The following is a 20,915-nucleotide window of genomic DNA, read 5'->3' as shown; positions in this document are numbered from 1 at the left end:
TTTTTTTCTTTTTTGTTTTTGTTCTAAGACTTCTTGGAGTCCAGCCAAGATTGGGAGACTGGAGTGTTGGGAGTGATATGGTTCCAGTCAACCTCTATCAAGAAGAGGTGGCAAGAATACACAGAGGAATACACAGCTACTGTACAATTGCAAGCAATTCACACGCTAGCAAGGTTATGCTTAAAATCCTCCAAGATAGGCTTCAGCAGTATGTGAACTGAGAACTGCCAGAAGTGCAAGCTGGATTTCAAATGGGAACCAGAGACCAAATTGCTAACATGCGCTGGATTATAGAGAAAGCCAGAGAGTTCCAGAAAAAATATCTACTTCTGCTTCATTGACTATGCAAAAGCCTTTGACTGTGTGGACCACAACAAACTATGGCAAGTTCTTAAAGAAATGGGAGTGCCTGACCACCTTATCTATCTCCTGAGAAACCTAAATGTGGGACAAGAAGCAACAGTTAGAACTGGATATGGAACAACTGATTGGTTCAAAATTGGGAAAGGAGTACGACAAGGCTGTATATTGTCCCCCAGCTTATTTAATTTATATGCAGAATACATCATGTGAAAGGCTGGACTGGAGGAATCCCAATCTGGTATTAAGACTGCTGGAAGAAATATCAACAACCTCAGATATGCAGATGATACTACTCTGATGACAGAAAGTGAGGAGGAATTAAAGAACCTCTTAATGAGGGTGAAAGAGGAGAGTGCAAAAAATGGTCTGAAGCTCAACATCAAAAGAAAGAAAGAAAGAAAGAAAGAAAGAAAGAAAGAAAGAAAGAAAGAAAGAAAGAAAGAAAGAAAGAAAGAAAGAAAGAAAGAAAGAAAGAAAGAAAGAAAAGAAAAGAAAAAGAAAAAGATCATGGCCACTAGTCCCATCACCTCCTAGGAAATAGAAGGAGAAGATATGGAGGCAGTGACAGATTTTACTTTTTTGGGTTCCATGATCACTGCAGATGATGACAGCAGTCACGAAATTAAAAGACACCTGCTTACTGGGAGGAAAGTGATGACAAACCTAGACAGCATCTTAAAAAGCAGAGACATCACTTTGCTGACAAAGGTCCGCATCCTCAAAGTTGTGTAGCGATGTATAGAAGTGAGAGCTGGACCATAAAGAAGATGCTTTTGAATTGTGCTGCTGGAGGAAACTCTTGAGAGTCCCCTGGACTGCAAGGAGATCAAACATATCAGTTCTGAAGGAAATCAACCCTGAGTGCTCACTGGAAGGACAGATCCTGAAGTTGAGGCTTCAATACTTTGGCCATCTCATGAGAAGACTCCCTGGAAAAGACCCTGATGTTAGCAAAATGTGAAAGCAAGAGGAGAAGGGGACGACAGAGGACAAGATGGTTGGACAGTGTCATCGAAGCGACCAACATGAATTTGACCCAACTCTGGGAGGCAGTGGAAGACAGGAGGGCCTGGCGTGCTCTGGTCCATGGGGTCACGAAGAGTCGGACATGACTTAACGACTAAACAAACAAAAATAAAGGTATTGCCTACTTTTTTCTTTTTATTTTGTATTAACCAGCTGGCTCACTTTCATTTCAATGGAACTACTATAGGTTGATTGATAATACATGAAAAAAAAGCAATACAAGTGAATCTAAAAATAGTGGCCTCGTTGTACAGTTAAGTGAATTCTTCCTTTTTGCTGCCTTTATTTTCAATATTATTACAACATAAAATCAGATACAGAGTGTAACAAAGGAAATGCATGACCACAGATACACATTTACCCATGAAATAATGTGACATCTGCTAGAAAGCTTAAACAGATACAATTTCTGCACAATAGTTCCCTACATAGCTTACAATGAATTTACAATGGCACTGTTTTCAATCCATCTCATTTTTGACATATTTTTCTCTTTCTCTGCAAAATATTTGCTTGTAATGCGTGCAGAGAAGGGGGTGAGTCTTCACAGAGACTTTAGGGAGTCTTTTGTGCTTCTCCCATGGATATGTCACATTGAGTCTCGTCTGTCACTACAGCTCCAGTGGTGTCATGTTTGCACAAAATCATGTAATGCAATCGGACTGACAGATGTGTGATGTGGCTCGTCATTTTCCAGCTTGTCAGCTGGAAGGCTCTGCAAACCCATTTGTTGCATAGCTCTCCTCTCCTTGCCTGGATCCAGAACTCTGCTGCCAGATTCATTTGCCTGACTCACTGCTAGGGATACAAATCTTCCTTTGAGAGGAGGATGAAGAATCGCTGATTTTTAAAAAATCCTCAATTTGCAAGAGGGCAAGATATTGCCTGATGCTGTTTCCTCAGTGTTTCACGCACATTGAGTCATGTGCACAGATTGTATGATGGAGGCAAATTAGGCAGAAGTGTAACAGCTGCAGCTTTGTTTCACGGACTCTTAAAAATCTGGACCATCAGACAGATTTTCTGCATCTTTTAAAGCAATCAGCTACTCCTTCTGGGCTCATAGTGTTTCTCTGTTATGCTTCTTAAAAGGAAAAGAGTACACTTGCAGAGAGTTTTTGTACAAACTGTAGAATCTTTGGTTGGGAAACTACTACTATCACTTTGGTGCTGAAGATGAGAAATCTCTTGAAAATTCATCATCTAGAGCAGTGGTTCCCAACCTTGGGTCCCCCAATGTTCTTGGACTAACTCCCAGAAGCCTTCACCTTTAGCTGTGCTAGCAAGGGCTTCTGGAAATTGAAGCCCAAGAACATCTGGACATCCAAGGTTGGAAACCTCTGGTCTAGGGTATTTTGTTGTTTTGAGACTGTCTAAATCAACAGGATCTGGGAATATTCTTCAAATCCCTTCTCATTGCTCATGCAACCCTTTCTTTTCATTGCTCATATAACCACTTTCTTAAAATTTGTTTACTGGTTTATCATGGGTCAAAATCTGACATATCTTTATGTGCAACTTTTTACTGAATATACTTCTACATTCTTACATCCTGCAATTTTTGTTTTCCAAGGGTCTCCCATTCCTCTGCTATATACAAATTTATTTCCTTTATTTCCAGACTAGAAAATATCACTTCCCAGCTTCCGTCAGCCATTCTATTTCTTTAGTTCAGTGGTCCAGAACTCCCGGTCCGCGGCCCAGTGCTGGTCCGTGGCCTGAGCCAGACTGGGCCGCAGAGACAGAGTTCCGCCCCTACGTACTCATCCTCGCACAGCTGATTTGCGCATGTGCATGCACCTGCGCCCACATGTAAGCATTGCACTACCATTTGCGTATGTGCATGAGAGTGCAAGCACTTGCATAAGCGCCACTGTTTGTGCATGCATGCGCGCTCATGCTCATTTACACATGCGCAAGAGCGTGGGGGCGCCCCGCCTTCCCCAGCCAGTCTGTGGGGTGAAAAATGTTGGGGACCCCTGCTTTAGTTCTCTCTCCCACACCCATTTCTTGTTTTCTGATGTAAAGATTGCAACAGTCTCTGTCTGGAGCGAAAGACAGGATTCCCATGCCATAAACACTGGTTTAAACTCCCTTTTAACTGGGCATCCCTAATAACTCTCCTAGTTCTATAACACATTATACACTTATTTTTGCATCACGGAAACATCATCCACAACTCCAACATCATCCACAACTCCATCACCAACATCTGAAAACAGGACATCAAATTAGATGCTGTTTCTGACTTGTCCTGAGCAAACATGAGAAGGCAAAAATGGTTAATTGCTTAATGATGTTTTATCACGATGGAGGCCAGTGGGTACCAACTTGATTTTCTCCCTGGAGCACCAAACTACCTTGGGCCAAAAGTTGCTAAAACTGATGCAAATACAAAGGTGTTCAAGGAAAATTGGCATTTTGCACCTATTTGAAAACAGGCAGCTCTTTGGAATCTTAGTTCACATTATGAAAATCAGAAACATTTTCAAGTTCTGTTTTTCATTTTAACTTTGATGAAATTTTTTTATAAAGGTCTTCCATCTAAATTTTCGATTGAAATGGTTTATAAAGGGAAGCAGCCCAAGTTCCAGCACATTAAATTCAACAGGGCTAGTCCCTTTTTTTTTTTTTTTTTTTTGCAAGATCTACATGCCATTGCATATTTTGGTGGGAATGGCAGAGAAAATGCAAATATAGCCGGGGGGGGGGGCTTACACATTTGAGTCTGATGGTACGAGATGTGGGTTGCTTAGCTTTGCTTGAAATGATGAGGACTCCACAGAATTAATTTCAGCTCTGCAAAGAGTTAAAACTGCTGGCACTCGACAAACAACAACAAGCCCATCAGTTTCGTTTCAGATTTCATGCTGCCCTATAGTTACACTTTTATGACCCAGTTAGGAATTGTAGGCCAGCTGGATGCAGCAACACTATTTGCTGTCCTAATGGCTATAAAAATGGTGAGGGTTTGGCATGTTGTCCAGTATATATATGCTATAAAATGATACTCTTCTTCTGTCTGCTTTATGCACAAAATAGTGTTTTAATGCCAGCCTCTCTCGCTTTCTCGTTCTCTTTGTCTCCCTTTCTCCCTCCTTCGCAGGCTGCGGCTCAAACCAACCCTGGATTCCAACACACTGTAAAGAAGCTTTGAATTGGAGTACAGCATCTCTCCCGAGCTGCTGACTTCCAGAGGTTTTCAACTATCACTCCCGTCATCCTCAGGCAACATGAGTGTGCAGACTTGGAACAGTGGGAGTTGAGCTAATGAAAGTCAGGTCAGGACCTCCAATTACCACACTGTACCTATTTCTTGATCCGACATTTTTGCAGCTCACCAATCTTTCAAAATAGCACATCTGGAGTTCTTGCACACCCGGGAAGCAGGACATCTGGAGCTCACACGGCATCAGAACATGTGCTTTTTATCCAGAGAGTTCAAGTTTGCATCTTCAGTCAGAATGGAGGATGTTGGCCACTATTTTAGTAGCTTTTAGTAGGTCTCTAGAAAAACACAAGCTGGCTTTATAGCTCAGTGGTTTAGGTATTTGGCTGCAGAGCCCAAACCACCCTGTTTGTACCCCACTGGGTTCAGAATTACACCAAGCACTCTCTGTCCTGTCCAAAGTCTGAAATGGTGTCGTTCAAAGCAACCTGTTTGGCATTTTCAAAGTATTACTCTAGAGAGCTGGTTCCCAAACCTTGGGTCCCCAAATGTTCTTGGACTAAAATTCCCAGAAATCCTGGCCAGAACAGCTAGTGGTGAAGGCTTCTGGGAGTTTTAGTCCAAGAACATTTGGAGACTCAAGGTTGGGAACAATTGCTCTAGAACAGTGATGGCGAACCTATGGCACGCGTGCCACAGCTGCTCTAGAACAGTGATGGCGAACCTATGGCACGCGTGCCACAGCTGGCACACAGAGCCCTCTCTGTGAGCACACAAGCCATAAGTCACCATAGAGCAATACTTACCCATCCTCCGATCCCGGATTTTGGCACACCCCTCTGCTGGTGCAGTGGGACTGGAGGACCGGTAAGTATTTACAGTGGTGCCTCACTTAATGATTGCCCCGCATTATGAGAAATCCACTTTACGACGATCTTTTTGCGATCGCAATTGCAATCGCAAAACAATGGTCTAAATGGGGGGATTTTGCTTTGTGATGATTGGTTCCCTGCTTCGGGAACCGATTCTTCGCAAAATGATGTTTTTTTAACAGCTGATCGGCGGCTTCAAAATGGTCACCGGCTTTCAAAATGGCCCCCCGCTGTTTTCTAGGGACAGATTCCTCGCTATACAGGCAGCGAAAATGGCCGCCGTATGGAGGATCTTCGCTAGACGGTGAGTTTTTACCACATTGGAATGCACTGAATGGGTTTCAATGCGTTTCAATGCCATTTTTATTTTCGCTTTACGATGTTTTCGCTTAATGCCGATTTTCCTGAAACGGATTATCGTTGTTAAGTGAGGCACCACTGTATTTGTTAATACCATCCATAGGGGACTGATCGGCAGCATCAAAATGGCCACCGGCTTTCAAAATGGCCCCCCGTTGTTTTCTAGGGACAGATTCCTCGCTATACAGGCAGCGAAAATGGCCGCCGTATAGAGGATCTTCGCTGAACGGTGAGTTTTTACCCCATTGGAATGCATTGAATGGGTTTCAATGTGCTTCAATGGGGTTTTTATTTCCGCTTTACGATGTTTTCGCTTAACGGCGATTTTCCTGGAATGGATTATCATCGTTAAGTGAGGCACCACTGTATTTGTTAATATTATCCATAGGGGAAAAAACAACCAAGCATTTAACCCTTGCAGTGCAGGAGCACTTGTTTTTTTTCTAAACTAAAACCTCAGCATTTGGGTTTTAATTACAGTATTGGCACTTTGAAATAAGTTTTGTGTTGCAGTTTGGGCACTCGGGCTCGAAAAGGTTCACCATCACTGCTCTAGAGACACAATCACAGCACTACAATAATCTGCAAATCTCTTGTTCTGTCTCTCTGATTTACAGTGTTCAAGGAACAGAACTCTTTCTCAGCAGATTCCATCTCTAGTTAAAAGTATGATGTCTCTTTTACCATCCACAGCTCAGTCTGGTGGTCAAGGAAGTTGAGTTGATGAGGGAGCAAACTTGTCTTAATTTCAAACCAATGCCTGACAGGCTAGTGTGCTAAAAAGAGAATAAGATGTTCTCCGTCCAGCTGGTTTTCGTTGTTTGTAGCTTGCCTGTTCCACGATTTCTTTTCCTCAGCGCAACTCCCAGGTGTGACTGCTGAGCAAATAGTAACATCACTACCCAGGAGTAGTTGAAAAGAACAAAAAAAGAGAGAGAGAATTGATTTAGACAATCTGTGTGCTGTAGCCATTGATGAGGACACAACTGTGACTTGGACGAAAGACTGGGGTCATAATAAGGTTAAAAGGAAAGCAGCTGGGGATTGGACATTTCACATTGAACTGGCCCTTGTTTTTACAGAGGCTTCAGACAATACACTGTGCCTTGTCAAGTATCAAGACATACTTGGTTAACATCGCAAGCTGTGCTGGAGATTCATGGGAGACCAGAGGTACCTGGAGAGAAGGAGCTTGAAAGGCCTTAATCTGGATGTGTTGCAGGTGGGTAAATGCTGAGAACATTTATGTGAGCTGAAAACATAAGGAAGGAAGATATCATGCAGTGCAAGATGACAGGACTGTGACACTGCTCATTTGCTCGGTGTTACCATGGCATGCCCCAAAGCCTACTGGTGTCCACGAGAGAGGAGACATGCTCCCCTGTCTTATGAACCCTTCAGTCACCAGGGCAGTGACACCATCACCTGATATGGTGAATGCAAATGCTCCATACTCCAGCCTAGTGGACGCTGAGGAGCCCAACTTCATGGGGGTGCTGAATTTGCTGTGGGTTTTAGTTCCTAGCACCAAAAGACATTCAGAACCTTGGACACCTCCTTTTAAAGTTCAACTAATATCCAGAACCAACTCTCACCCACAGTACATCAGAATCAACAGCCACCATCAGTTTCAGGCAGCATTCAAGATACTTTCAAAGGTCCCAGATTTGTTTGTTTGTTTGGTACTCATGGATATCATGACCTGCCTCCTCCCACAGGAATTGGCTTGATTTTTGGATCTGCTATTGGTACCCCAAATGCAAAAATCCCCTAATGTCTGGGGTTTAACTGGTTATAACCCAAATACTGTACATGGAGGCTCTTCTCCCTGGTGATGTCACACCTATGCAATGCTCTCTTCAAAACATGTGTCCTAGGAATGAGTAGAAATGCCCCCCACATGTTTAAAAAAAAGCCGTAGAGCCAGCGTTTGTTCATAGACAGTTTCCGTGGTCACGTGGCCAGTGTGACTAGACACAGAATGCCGTGACCTTCCCACCGAGGTGGTACCTATTCATCTACTCACATTTTTATATGCTTTCGAACTGCTAGGTTGGCAAGAGCTGGGACAAGCGACGGGAGCTCACTCTGCCATGTGGATTCGAACTGCTGCTCTTTCAACCTTGCAGCCCAGAGGCTTTGCAGTTTAACCCGCAGCACCACCACGTCCCACAATTAGTGAGCACTTATTGCAATTATCCCTATCCTGTTCTGAAAGGGCCAGGTTGTAAGGCACAATGTAATGGAGCTCATCCCCCAAGAGCAAAAAAAGACTGGATACACCTCAGCTAGTTATTATCAGAGAAATGGGATGCAGCAAAGGAAGCTGACTGCTGAGGGTCACATCTAGAGCTGCGCGGCAGCAAGAGCAAAAGATGCCAACGGATGCTTCCCAGTCCCTGTGTTTAAATATCTAGTGAGGGCCACTGATAAACGGTTTGCCAACATAGTTCCTGCCAAGGTCTTAAGAAGTTCCAGAGATGTGCTCCAGTCTTGCACAGATTTAGAAGAGGATCCTTGGCGGATGTCCACCTTTGCTTCTCAACACTTCTAGGTCCAGCCGTTTCCCATCTGCTGCTGAAGCTGACTTTGAACCATCCTTGCAGAAAAGCAACAGAGTCGTAACTCCTTAAAAGTTACCCTAGGAAATAAATTTCCCCCTTTTCCCCTGTGAGATCCGTTGGCTCACACCTTGCTCGATTCACCTCTGGCGAAGGTGCTTCCCTTCCTGGAAAGACATGAACAGATCTTTCCTACAGACTGCCAGTATAAAAGATGAGTGGCCTGAAAGATGGGCATTCATTAAAAACCAAAGCAAGAATCAAAGAACCAGCTTCTTGAAGGTTATTTGAGGGGCAGTGGAGAAAGCATGAATTTTCCCCAAGTAGAAATCTGACTTGTAGGGTGTTTATTTTTTAATGAAAACTCTGCCATTCTACAAACACAATGATTTAGGGGGTAGGGGATCTATGATAGAGGTAAAATAAAATAAAATAAAAACCCTGAAACTCCAAATACATTCTTATGTGAAGGACAGCTATAAGTGACAGTTTGAAATGCAGTTTCATTCTGTAAACCCTATAGTGCACATGTAAGGTGGGGTTTTTTTCCCACATAAGTGTATTGTTTTCCCTTGTTTGTGCAAATGAGAGTCCATTTCTATACCTCTGTTCTCAGAGAGGAGAAAAGAACTCACTCTCTGAAATCCAGCAGTAAATTATAACCAGAATAGGCCCACTGAATCAATGGAATTTATAAAGCAGCTGACTCACCAAATCCTCACTTATTCAATGGGCTTACTCTAGTTGAAACTTATTATTACTGGGTTTCAGTTTCAGTGTTCAGTGTCATACACAGTGCGATACCATGGTAAAATCTCATTTTATTGTGTTTTTCACATCATGGCAAGCAATGCTATTTATCCTGTTTCAAATCCCAGAATATCTTTTCTGATCTTTACAAAATGTCTTTGCACTCCCAGGGACAGGATGGGCCACGGATGGTCAGATCTCAAGTTAGTTGCTGCTGCTCAGAGCCTCTAAAGTCCGTCACGTATGAGATCTCTACATGGAGGTATAATTACAACACATTTACCGACATAGCCTTACAGTTGCAACTGACAAGGTACAACTTCACTCCCAGTTATATATCTGGGGTTGTAGACTCACTCAGCATTGGAGGAAGTCTCCATTGACAGAGAGATGGACGAGGTGATTGTTGGATTCCCTTCCAACCTAAAGGTAAAGGTTTCCCTTGACATTTAGTCCAGTCATGTCCGACTCTAGGGTGCAATGCTCATCCCTGTCTCCAAGCCGTAGAGCCAGCGTTTGTCTGAAGACAGTTTCCGTGGTCACGTGGCCAGCGCGACTAGACACGGAATGCCGTTACCTTCCCACCGAGGTGGTACCTATTTATCTACTTGGATTTTTACATGCTTTCGAACTACTAGGATCCTTCTAACCTACACTGCTATAATATTGTGAGTCTTCCTGTCTCTTCCCTACCTTATGCTCTGTTGAATTCAAGGTGTGTTTGCATCATACTGCAGCTTGTAGCATTATTTTTGGTTTGTTTGTTTTAAAGGAATGAAGATATAACTGTTTTAGTTGTTTTGATACATTTTGGAGCCCCTCTTTACTATCAAACTGAACTACAATGGCAACTCACTATTTTTGAAAGTGTGACTAATTACTCTTAAAAAGTAACTTCCAAGACTGTGATTTTGTAACTTTCCAAGCTTTCTTTTGTTTCAGCCGCTGTCTACCCATGACCACCACTTTCTTCTGGGACTTTCTGGAGGTTTCTTTTAATTACCAGGAAAGGTTCCTTTTCGATCGCACCGGATTATAAATAACACGTATTGCTGTGCTTCAGTTCAAAGCTCAGGACGGGACTCACCCAACTCTGCAGGCAGATCAGGTGACCTTTTTCTCCAATTTGTCTTTCCCCCCCTCCGCATTCTGCCCCTTTCCATCTCCGTGTATTGTGGAGGACAGACAAAGTGATATGTCTGTCATACACCATTACCATTAGAACAGAATCTTGTTCTTTTATTACAACTGAACTCTGCCAGATTTCTCAGCAGGAATGCTAAGTGAAATCAATGTCTTGGATTTCCAGCTTGAGCTTAGAGGTCACAGCCACTCTATCATTTCTCAACATTATCCATTCCCTTCACCCCCCCCTTTCTCTTCCTGAGCCTCCAACTGGCACACAACAGATTGAAAACAGCATGATTCAGAGGGATCATGCCGCACAATTTTACAGCCTTTTGGAGGGCTCTTCATATATAGATACACATATCTCCCTTGAGGACCACTCCCCTGCTTTCAATTTGCAGATAAATTCTGTTTGTGTGCATCCACAGAACTGTAAGCTAAAGACACAGGAAACACCTAAGAAAAGTACTTTAAAGGGCAGGTGGAGACTAGACAAGGAAGGACATCACCGAATTCTGACTACAGCTTCTGGATTTACCCTTTTTTCTTCTTTCAATCTACTACTTCGTTAGCTCTTTGATTTGCAATGGATAACTACCAAAGGAACACCGGGCCAGTTAATCACCAATTTATTAACCTCAAGACTAGCAAAAAGCGTGCTTTCAAGTTGCTTTTGATTGATGATGACCCTTTTTCAGGGTTTTCCTAGGTAGACAGTACTCAGAAGTGGCTTCCTATTCCCTTCTTCTAGGACTGGGCAGCTTGCCCAAGGCTACATAGGCTGGCTCTACTCACAGGAGGCACAGCAGGGAATTGAACTCCCAACTTCTGGCTCAGCAGCCAGATGCCTAAGCCACCCAGCTATCCAGAGAGCCAAAAAGGTAAAGGTCAAACTAGAGAGACACTTTGACATGTGGTTGGCCCTGTCATGAACTGATTTTCAGACAGAAAAGTCAATACCTGATTCATGGCTTAGGAAACAGATCACAAGCATGGCATGTACTGCTTCAGCTTCCCCCCACTTTGGTACCTGTAGCTGGAGCATAAATATTGTACGACAAGGCTAATAATATAACAAAAGTCATGCTTGGCATAGATCACCTGAATGAGGGGAACTGCATAAAATAATTTGCTTTGAACTGGGAATTCCTTTAGAAAATGAAATGATGTGGATGATGATTCTCAAACTGATCCCAAGTGAAGCAAGGACACCTGAAATGGCACTTGGATCAAATCAAGGCTCTCCAAAGTGCCAGAGTTTGCTTCAGAGAAGGTTAAAATGCCAAAGCAGCTTTTTTGTTGTTGTTTCAAAGGATCTGGGGTAACTGAAAGCTGGATAGCTAATACAGGGCAGAATCATGGTGTTGCAGAGTTCTGAATTTCTGCTTAAATTCATCTAGTTGTGCAGCAGAAGTGTAAGTATTCTCAGACCAGAATAGCTTGAGGTCCCCCTGATTAACCCACCTCTTTTCTCAATGTTAGGGACGTGGTGGCACTGTGAGTTAAACCACAGAAGCCTCTGTGCTGAGAGGTCAGAAGACCTGCAGTCGTAAGAGCAAATCCACGCATCGGAGTGAGCCTCCGTCGCTTGTCCCAGCTCCCGCCAATCTAGCGGATCAAAAGGATGCAAAATGCGAGTAGATAAATAGGTACCACCATGGTGGGAAGGGAAGGGCATTCAGTGTCTAGTAGCACTGGCCACGTGACCACAGAAGAATGCCTTCAGACAAATGCTGGCTCTATGGCTTGGAAATGGGGATGAGCACTGCCCCTAGAATCGGACACGACTGGACTGAATGTCAAGGGGAACCTTTACCTTTACCTTTCTCAATAACTGACACAGTCTCAACCATTCACTCTGAGTGCTCGATTGTCACCCCAGCCCAGAAAGGTCCCTCCCCGCCAAACCTTCTAAAGGTAGCATAAAAAGGTAAAGGTAAAGGTTCCCCTTGACAATTTTTGTCCACTCGTGTTCGACTCTAGGGGGCGGTGCTCATCCCCGTTTCCAAGCCATAGAGCCAGCGTTTTGTCCGAAGACAATCTTCTGTGGTCACATGGCCAGTGCGACTTAGACACGGCACGCTGTTACCTTCACACCGAGGTGTTTCCTATTTATCTACATGCTTTCGAACCGCTAGGTTGGCGAGAGCTGGGACAAGCGACGGGTACTCACTCCGTCGCGTGGATTCGATCTTACGGCTGCTGGTCTTCTGACCCTGCAGCATAGGCTTCTGCGGTTTAGCCTGCAGCACCACCACATCCCTTTTAAAGGTAGCATGCCAGGTTGCAAAATCCCCAATACATGGAAGGGTGGAAACTGAGCAAGGAGTAAATTACAAAGCTCCCGGGGGAAGCGGGGAAGGAGGGAGCCCTTATCTCCAGGACAGAGTCTTTTAATTTCCCAATTTTTATGCTTGTTGAATATTCAAACCAATACAAACATGTACAAATTGTTTAAATTAGTCAGATGCAAATTAAATTGGGGGCATGCACACACACTGATTTGATGTATGTATGTGTGTCTCCTGAGAATTGGACAGAGATGCTTTGTTTATGAGGAAGGAACAGACTAAAAAGTTACAATTTGGCTTATGCTATAAACAGGATTTCAGCCAATGAGCTTGGGTAGACAAATTCTTACGTTTGGGTTACCCCCCCCCCCATACTTAGATTTTCAAAAGAGCACAGTCTATCCACGCCAAATATGAGGAAATCTGAATTTTCCCCCATAAATTATTATTGAATTTAATTTTCTCAAAATTTATATTGGCTCTCATTACAGTCAGTCTGGACTCCACCCCACTCTGTTGTGCACAGAAAATATGCAATATTCTGCACAGCCTAATGACCTTTTGGGTGGTGAATCCTATGCAGGACAGGTGCCGCAGTGAGCATGAACTGTAATAATTCTACACAGATTTGCATTGCTTCCAAAAAATAAAATGACCACAGGACTCCAGAGATATCTTGCAAAGCTTCCTGCTAGGTTTCACAAGGGGAAAAAAATCTCACACAGAAAAAAAATCTTGCTGTGAAGAGAAAATAGAACCCCCTCCCACCCCCATTTCTCTCTTTTACTGTAAAATTCACAACCTCAAACAAAGTCACAAAGGGATTCTCTTTCACAAGATGACCCTGAATACGAAACCTTCAAAACTTGCTTATACTGAGTTATACTATTAGTCCATCTGGCTTACTACTGTTCTTGCCAAATTTGTGAAGAAATCTTGTTAAATTTTTCAGTCTTGTCAAGACAGGTTGCCTTTACATCTTGAGACAACCTGCCAGGAGTTTTTAAACCATCAGCAGATTTCCCCCCCACTTCCAGTGCAATGATGAGACAAAGAGTTTTCTGCAATTTGAGCAAAATGACTCTGCGTAACATCAGTGTCTTTTCACTTGGTGAACCAAAGCAGAAACACAGAGCAAGTGGAAAAGGACCAGCTGATTGATTCAAAAGAAGACACAACCAACCAATCCTGTGCTTCTACTTTAAAAATCCATTACAACCGTTTTAAGCACTTGTACCATTTGTGGAAAAACAATTCTTGCAAATCCTTCGCGAATACATTAAATTCTTGCAAAGTCAACAACCCTCATTGGTAGTGGCTGAGAAGACGTCTCTCTAGGCAAGGAAAAAAGTTGCAATTCCTTTTTTGTCATATATGAGAAGGAGCTAAATGAAGTTTTGCAGTCCTGTTCTCTTATAAACGTATGTTTTAGACTTGACATGGCAATACAACCATATTTAGTGGTTGTTTAGGCACTTCTTGTCTTGGGCAGAAGGGGATACGGACTCATCTGCCAATTATGCCTCCATCCATTTTGGAGATTTTAATGGACTCTCAGATTTTTGTTTCTTACTTTGAATAAGCAGAACTGGATTCCTGTTGGGGGGGCAAGGGCTGAAAGTGGAGATGAAGTTCTGGTCACACCTAATATTGCTAGTCCAACTCAAACAGGTTTGGTGGGAAGAAGTGAACTGTATGTGCCATCCCAGTATTTTAAGAGGCAAGTGAGTGTTCAATTGCTCTCTTTCTCTGCCTGGCTATTTTTAATCTAGGCCTCTTTACTGTTAGACTGAAAGTAGAGAGAGAGACACTAATGTCAATTGAAGGAATCTATCATGACATGATTAAAGAATGCAGCCGGCGAGGGGATAGAGAATGAAAGGAAGATGATGTTTTCATCCAGCTTTTTGTCAGGACTGAAGCAAGAATATTTCATACTTCATTCTGAAGTAGTGAGTACAGTTGTTCCAAAGGCAGTCTCAGCACTTTGAAAAGAATGAACCTCTGAGCACTGTTGGTTAAGCGATGCAAGAAAACCATAACTGCCTTTGTGCACAGAATGGCTGGCACTGTCAGTATCATACAATTATTTAGTCCTAAACAATGCCAGCTATTGCTGTGTTTGCTAATTCCTCCAAGAGGCATTCACCTACTCAGAATGGGCTTTGCCACTCCTTCAAAGGAGAAAAACCATGGCAATAAGCAAAATTAAAGGTACTGGATATATTTAGCTTACAGAGGAAACATTAGGGGCAGATGGACACCATATTATTTATTTAAAATATTTTACCCCACCTTTCTCCTTAAAGGGGACCTGAGGCGGCATACATCACTAAAAGGCAGTATTTAAAGCTAATAGCAGTGAGTATACCAATACTAAAAAGGATCAAACAAATATCATACTTAAAAACAGTAAACAAAAGCAGCATCCAAACACATTCAAAGCAGTAAGGCTTTGCAACCATTTATTTAAAAACTGTATTCAGGCAGCCAGTCACTAAGGAAAAGCTTGTCTGAAGAGAAAAGTCTTCACCTTCTTGCAGACGGACAGCTAAGATGGGGCCAGGCTGGCCTCCTGTCGGAGGGAGTGCCAAAGTCTGGGAGCAGCAACAAAAAAGGCCCCGTGTCCCCCCCCCCAACTAAATACACCTGTGAAGGTGGCGAGAACAAGAGATAAAGGCCTCACCTGATGATCTGAACACCTGGGCAGGCTCAAAAAGGGAGACACAGTTCTTGAGATAGCTCGTAACCAAGCCGTTTAGGGCTTTATAGGTTAGAACCAACACTTCGAATTGTGGTTGGGAACAGATCGGCAGCCACTGGAGCTGCTCTAAACAGAGGGTTTCTGTGATCTTTGTGATCAGCTCCAGTTAGCAATCTGGCTGCTGCATTTTGGACACACTGAAGTTTTCCTAACACCTTCCGGAGCTAGCCCCACGTAGAGTGTGTTACAGTAATCCAGCCAGGACATAACTAAGGCATGTGTCCCTGTGGCCAGATAAGACCTCTCCAGAAAAGAGTGCAGCAGATGCATGATGAGCTCCTCACACATACACAAAAAAAGCACAAACTTGTTCTTTTATGTCCCAGTGGCCATGGCTATATCGACTTGGTTTCAGTTACGGGGAGTTAAGACATGGACTGAATGTCGGTACAAAGCTCCAGATGAGCAGCCATTTACCAACGAAGCTAAGTGACAGGCTCCCCTCTTTCCAGAAGAGGCTAGATGGCACGAAGCCTGGGTTTTCTGTATGAAACATTGAATTGGGCTAGATGGACTACAAGACTTCCTTCTAGCTCTATGATTCTATATGAAAAACTGCCTTAGTTTTGAACAAATAGAAGATTAGGAAGCTAGACTTGACATTTGGGGCTAAAGCCAGTGGTTGTCCCAATTAGAGGGGACTCAGTGAATGAATGGGATGCATGGAGTCAACAATTATAAGGCCCTCGTTGATTCAATGGGTCAATTCTAGTTGGGACTAGGCACTGGATTTAGATATAGGCGCATCACAGGTTGGTAATAACTGCTCTAATAGTAATAAGCACTACATGGAACCCATGCCCAGTTTGCTTGCAAGCATCCTTCATCAACTGAAGCAAAGGGTGAAGGATAATACAATAATACACGCCGCATACAAAACTCATATGAGCACGCAAGGCCTATTGGAAAGCCTTGAAGACAAAACGTAAAGCCGTACCTTGCTTTTGGGTGGAGGGCTGGCTGTGCTCTTGTCGGTGTGGATGCTGGTAGGTGAAACCGCTGCACCGATGTTGCTTGGGGGGATGCCGGGTATTTTTCCACCTGGGGATACTTGCATCGCTGCAAGCTGAGCAGCATACAACTGCTGCAGAAAGGGGAAGAAAAGACAGGCCATGGGTCAAAGAGAAGGAGCTCATCAGGTCAGAGATGAACAAATAAAAGTGCCTTCCCCCCTGCCCAGAAATAACCCTAAAGGTGTACAGAGAGGGATCGGTACCAGGGATGTTGGCAAGCCTTTGGGTACAAGTCCTAAGCCCCAAGTCTGAGACTCTTATTAAAAACAAACTTTTCTCCCCAGTAAAAATCTCCATTTTTACATGAGTGGCTCCGAGGCCAGAAGAACTCGGCAGCAGCGATTACGGTAAGAGGGTGTCAGTGGGGGTGGGGTGGGGTCTAAGGTAGGGAAAGGAAGGGGGTGGGGGTAGGCTGTGGTATTGGGTGGCTCTGTGTGTGTGTGTGTGTGTGTGTGTGTGTGTGTGTGTGTGTGTGTGTGTGTGTGAGAGAGAGAGAGAGAGAGAGAGAGAGAGAGAGAGATGGCTGCCTTTCTGCCACAGATTAGTTGATGAGCAGCTGGTAGGCAGAATTGTGTGGTTTTTTTAAAAAAAAAAATAATACGAAGGATGAAAATATTCATCCCTTCATATTCGTGGGTGTCTCTGGAACTCACAAATATGGATTGACGAATATTTAACAAATCAGCTATATTCGTCGGAAAAACTGATCTGTTTTTATATTCGTCCCCATGTCTAGTTCCTACAGATCACAGCATTGCCATTGAGTCTGAACCCCATCATGAAGAACTGCAGCCAAATAGTTTTGTCTTCTGCACAGCTTCAAGGGGTAGGTGAATCTTGCTTCCTCAGTGTCTTCATCATGCTATCTAGAGTCACCATTGAAATCTATTTTTACCTTATGATGTCTCTGGATGTCAAATAAGCTTCCAAAGTTCACCTTGGTTAGCTAACCTTGATATCTTGCACTGCAGTTTTACTATTTCAAGAATGTCTGGTAGAATCAAGACCCCAGCTTGTAAAACTGTAAATTTTACGGTGCAATCCTGCACTTATTGATCTGGACATGAATTGTATTTACTTCTGACTGGACGAAAGCAAACATACAAACAAGTAAAAAAGCTGATAGGTTCCACAAATAGTAAAGTGACAGAACAATGCTTATTGTGACAAACGACTATCCAACAGGATAGAGTTGTCAGTCTGGGTGGGAGTCAAGAGCATCTACCTAAGCTGAGCCAAGCTGCTTCCTATGAAAAGAATCTCATCCTCTAGAGAAATACATAACAGCAATACCTATGCCAAGTCACAGCTGCTTGGAGGGAGTACTTGTAGGTCAAGGCAATGGGGAGGTCATGCAGCAACTGACAAAGAACAGACAGAGGTATAGGATCTCTACTGGCAATATGCATTTGGACCATCTTTCAAGGATAAGAAAGTCAACAAAATTATGCATCTCCACTGAAGATGCTCCCTATTGTAATGCTAAGTATAACCAGGCTGGCTATGATAACAAACAAAACAAGGACAAAATGCAACAACACTGTGACCAGTGTTACGATTGGGCACGGTTGCTATTGGGTGATCTTCTTTTAACATTGACTGTTTACATTAGCAGAGCAATGAAGGTTGGAGGGCATAGACTGCGGAATGCTAAACAAGGCATGTGATTTCTGTGGGTGATTTTGGAGCAGCATCTCAAGGTGATCAGGTATGACGGGAAAAATACACAGTAGCTTTCAAAGATGCACAAACATATTGCACAGAGCCCTTTTGACTAAGTACCATGTATTGCAAAGAGTTTCAGGAGAGTATGAGCTACCAACGTCCTTCATTCTCAGTGCCCTTGGCTTGGTTTCCTACATTAGTTCAAGTCTGTGTTTGCTGGTAGCTACCTAGTAAGTCACGAAGACCTATACTGCTATGGACCCAATCCATGGAGTGAGTATGCCCAAATAAGGTGGTGGAGGGTGGCCGAATCCCCATAGAAATATTCCATTGCATTTATACACCTTGCTATGTCTTAGTTTGTCTTACATATGGTGCCCAGACAATTTATATGGCCAAACATGCCTAGCTTCAGAGGCAAAACCATATAATGTATCTTCATACTGTCCATAGGACCCAGCCCTTAATTTCTAGTGTGATCCAAAGCTTTCTGCTCAAAGTTTAAAAGACTCAGGGTGTTCCATCCTGCAATCAAAATTCCAGACAGAAGTCTTCTGGACTACAATCTATAGAGATATATCCTGACACAAGATATATAATATGCCTTTCATACAAACCCATGGTGCAATCACACTTTGAAAACTGTTTACACTTCTAATCAGAACATATCACAAAAGATATCATGAAGCCAGAAAGGGTGCAGAAGGCAAAAAGAACCATTTATAGCTGGCGTAACCCCCATCCCCATGAAGAAAGGATGCAGTGTATGGCACTCCTGTTGTTGCAAGCATATCCGGCAAAATCCAAAGAAACCAAACCAAGCAACAATAAAAAGACAAAAAACATATGTCACTTCAAAGACTAACTGTTATATTTTAATGTGAGCTTTCATGTATGAGTCCACTTTGTCAGACGTATGGAAACAAACTGAAATAAAGGATGAAATATCAATTTCACAAAAAGGACATTCTAAATATTCATTGGTTGTAAGAGTCTTGTAAACATTCCTACAGGAAACAGAAAAGAGATACCAGACATGAGCATCGGGCTAGATTTTGACCAATGGCAGCATCCCAGTCAAGGTTTTCCAGTTATAAAAGTACTGAGAAGTGTATCTGTGAAGATTCTCAGTCATCCAGGTGTGGTTATCTGGAAGCTGAGTCGTGGTAACTGGACTTCTTTCTTGTTTGGTTGAAACATGTCACTACTCATCCAAGTAGCTTCTTCAGGCTGAAGAAGTTATTTGGATGAGTGGTGAAAAGTTTCAACCCAAGTCCAGTTGTCATGACTCAACTTCCAGATATATATGGAGAAGTGGTTTACAAGTGTCTCCATCTGGTGGTACTTGCTGACTGTGCAACTTGCCCCAAGGTCATATAGGTGGGTGGTCATATAACTCTTGAAGCCACATACGTTCTGGATGATCTTGCATGTCCTTGTCCTGGGAGTCACAGTCAGGATTTAAATTCCCTGTCCCTGGCACCGCAGCCAGGTTCTGCATTAAGCTACATGAGTCTATTTGGAGTTCACTGACTTGGGAAAAAATTAGCAAGAGGAGATATGACAGAGTATAAAACCATCCCTGGAAAAGACCCTGATGTTGGGGAAATGTGAAGGCAAGAGGAGAAGGGGAATGACAGAGGACGAGATGGTTGGACAGGGTCATCGAAGTGACCAACATGAATTTGACCAAACTCTGGCAGGCAGTGGAAGACAGGAGGGCCTGGCGTGCTCTGGTCCATGGGGTCATGAAGAGTTGGACACGACTTAATGACTAAACAACAACAACAATAAAACCATGGTGGTGCAGAGAAGCTTTTTCTCTAACACACAAACAGTACAAGAAAACAGAATGATCTAGTGAAGCTAAGTGGCAGAAAATGTATGACAGATTAAACTGAGTACTTAAAAAAACTTTATCCACAGTCCAAACAATTAAACTTGCTATCACAAGATGCACTGATGGTCACAAACATGCATGGATTTAACACAGCATTAGGTAGATCAATAAAGCATTCATAGTGGTTAATATCCATGATAGCTATATATTACTTTTGGTGTCAAAGGCCTTTTTCCTCTCAAGACCAGTTGCTAGAGAATGCAAGCATGAGGACACTACTGTGTTTGTGTCCTGTTCGTGGACTTTCCATTACATGTCCGTGCTAAGAACAGACTTAGCCAAGCAGACGTTTGCTCTGAGGTCACTGACTTGCAAAACCAGAGTTTTGCTGTTCATACATTTTGAGATCCGAGTCTCCAACCAAGAGTATTTCTGGAAAGTAAGAACTTTTATTTCCTCCTACCCTTGCCGCAAAGATTATCCAGGATCTGGAAGGACACTTTCGGGGTCTTTATGCTTTGGCAAAATGCTTGACACTAATTATTCTGCCTCCTTCTGCTTTCCGAAGTGAAAAAAAGAAGGAAGAAAAAGGAAGCACTGTACAGGAGCAACTTTCCCTGTGGTCAACTCTGCAATCTCATAGCATGCGAAGTGGTGCACGGGGCAAGGGGCGAGCTCCACAACCTGTCCCCCATGTGCTTATGCCTTGCCTGCACAGTGCAAACATGCGTATTAAAGGAAAGTGCTTCTGCTGAGCATAGCTTCAAATGTTTTGGCAACTAAGCCCAGTGTCTGGCTTTTACCCACATAGGAATCTGGCAGCTGGCCCAGAGGTAACGACACAGGGCAGGCTGAAGGTTTTTGTTTGTTTGTTTGTTTGTTTTTGTTTCCCAGATCTGGTCAGCTGGCAATCCATCTTGCCATGGCCTAAGGACGTCTTTGGATGAAGTAGCGCCATGAATGTGACATTACATGGATGGAATTGCCTGGGCTTTTTTTTTGTTCTCCTCTTGTTTAGTCAATGACATTCTTCGTACAGACCTGCCATGCCTTGTAAGGAAGAATGAAATGTACAATATGCGGGATGGGGTGCAGCATGTTAATATTTTTAGA

General features: G+C 43.2%; 1 protein-coding gene across 7 annotated transcripts in view; it reads right to left on the bottom strand.

Moving 5' to 3' along the window:
• SOX5 (SRY-box transcription factor 5) overlaps positions 1–20,915 on the bottom strand; it is a 918,192-nt gene that overhangs the window by 87,448 nt on the left and 809,829 nt on the right. For 5 of the 7 annotated variants that reach the window (XM_072999722.2, XM_078376419.1, XM_072999725.2 and 2 more), the window contains one exon: positions 16,222–16,368. The exons of the other annotated variants lie outside the window; for them this stretch is intronic. In XM_072999722.2, coding sequence (XP_072855823.2) covers positions 16,222–16,368 — 147 coding nt within the window. The remainder of the gene's footprint in view (positions 1–16,221; positions 16,369–20,915) is intronic. 7 annotated transcript variants of the gene reach the window in all.

This window comes from Pogona vitticeps, chromosome 5 (genome assembly GCF_051106095.1).
Source record: "Pogona vitticeps strain Pit_001003342236 chromosome 5, PviZW2.1, whole genome shotgun sequence".
Taxonomy (NCBI): domain Eukaryota; kingdom Metazoa; phylum Chordata; class Lepidosauria; order Squamata; family Agamidae; genus Pogona; species Pogona vitticeps.
The sequence above is the reverse complement of the archived record's forward strand: the minus strand, read 5'-3'. Positions and strand labels throughout refer to the sequence as shown.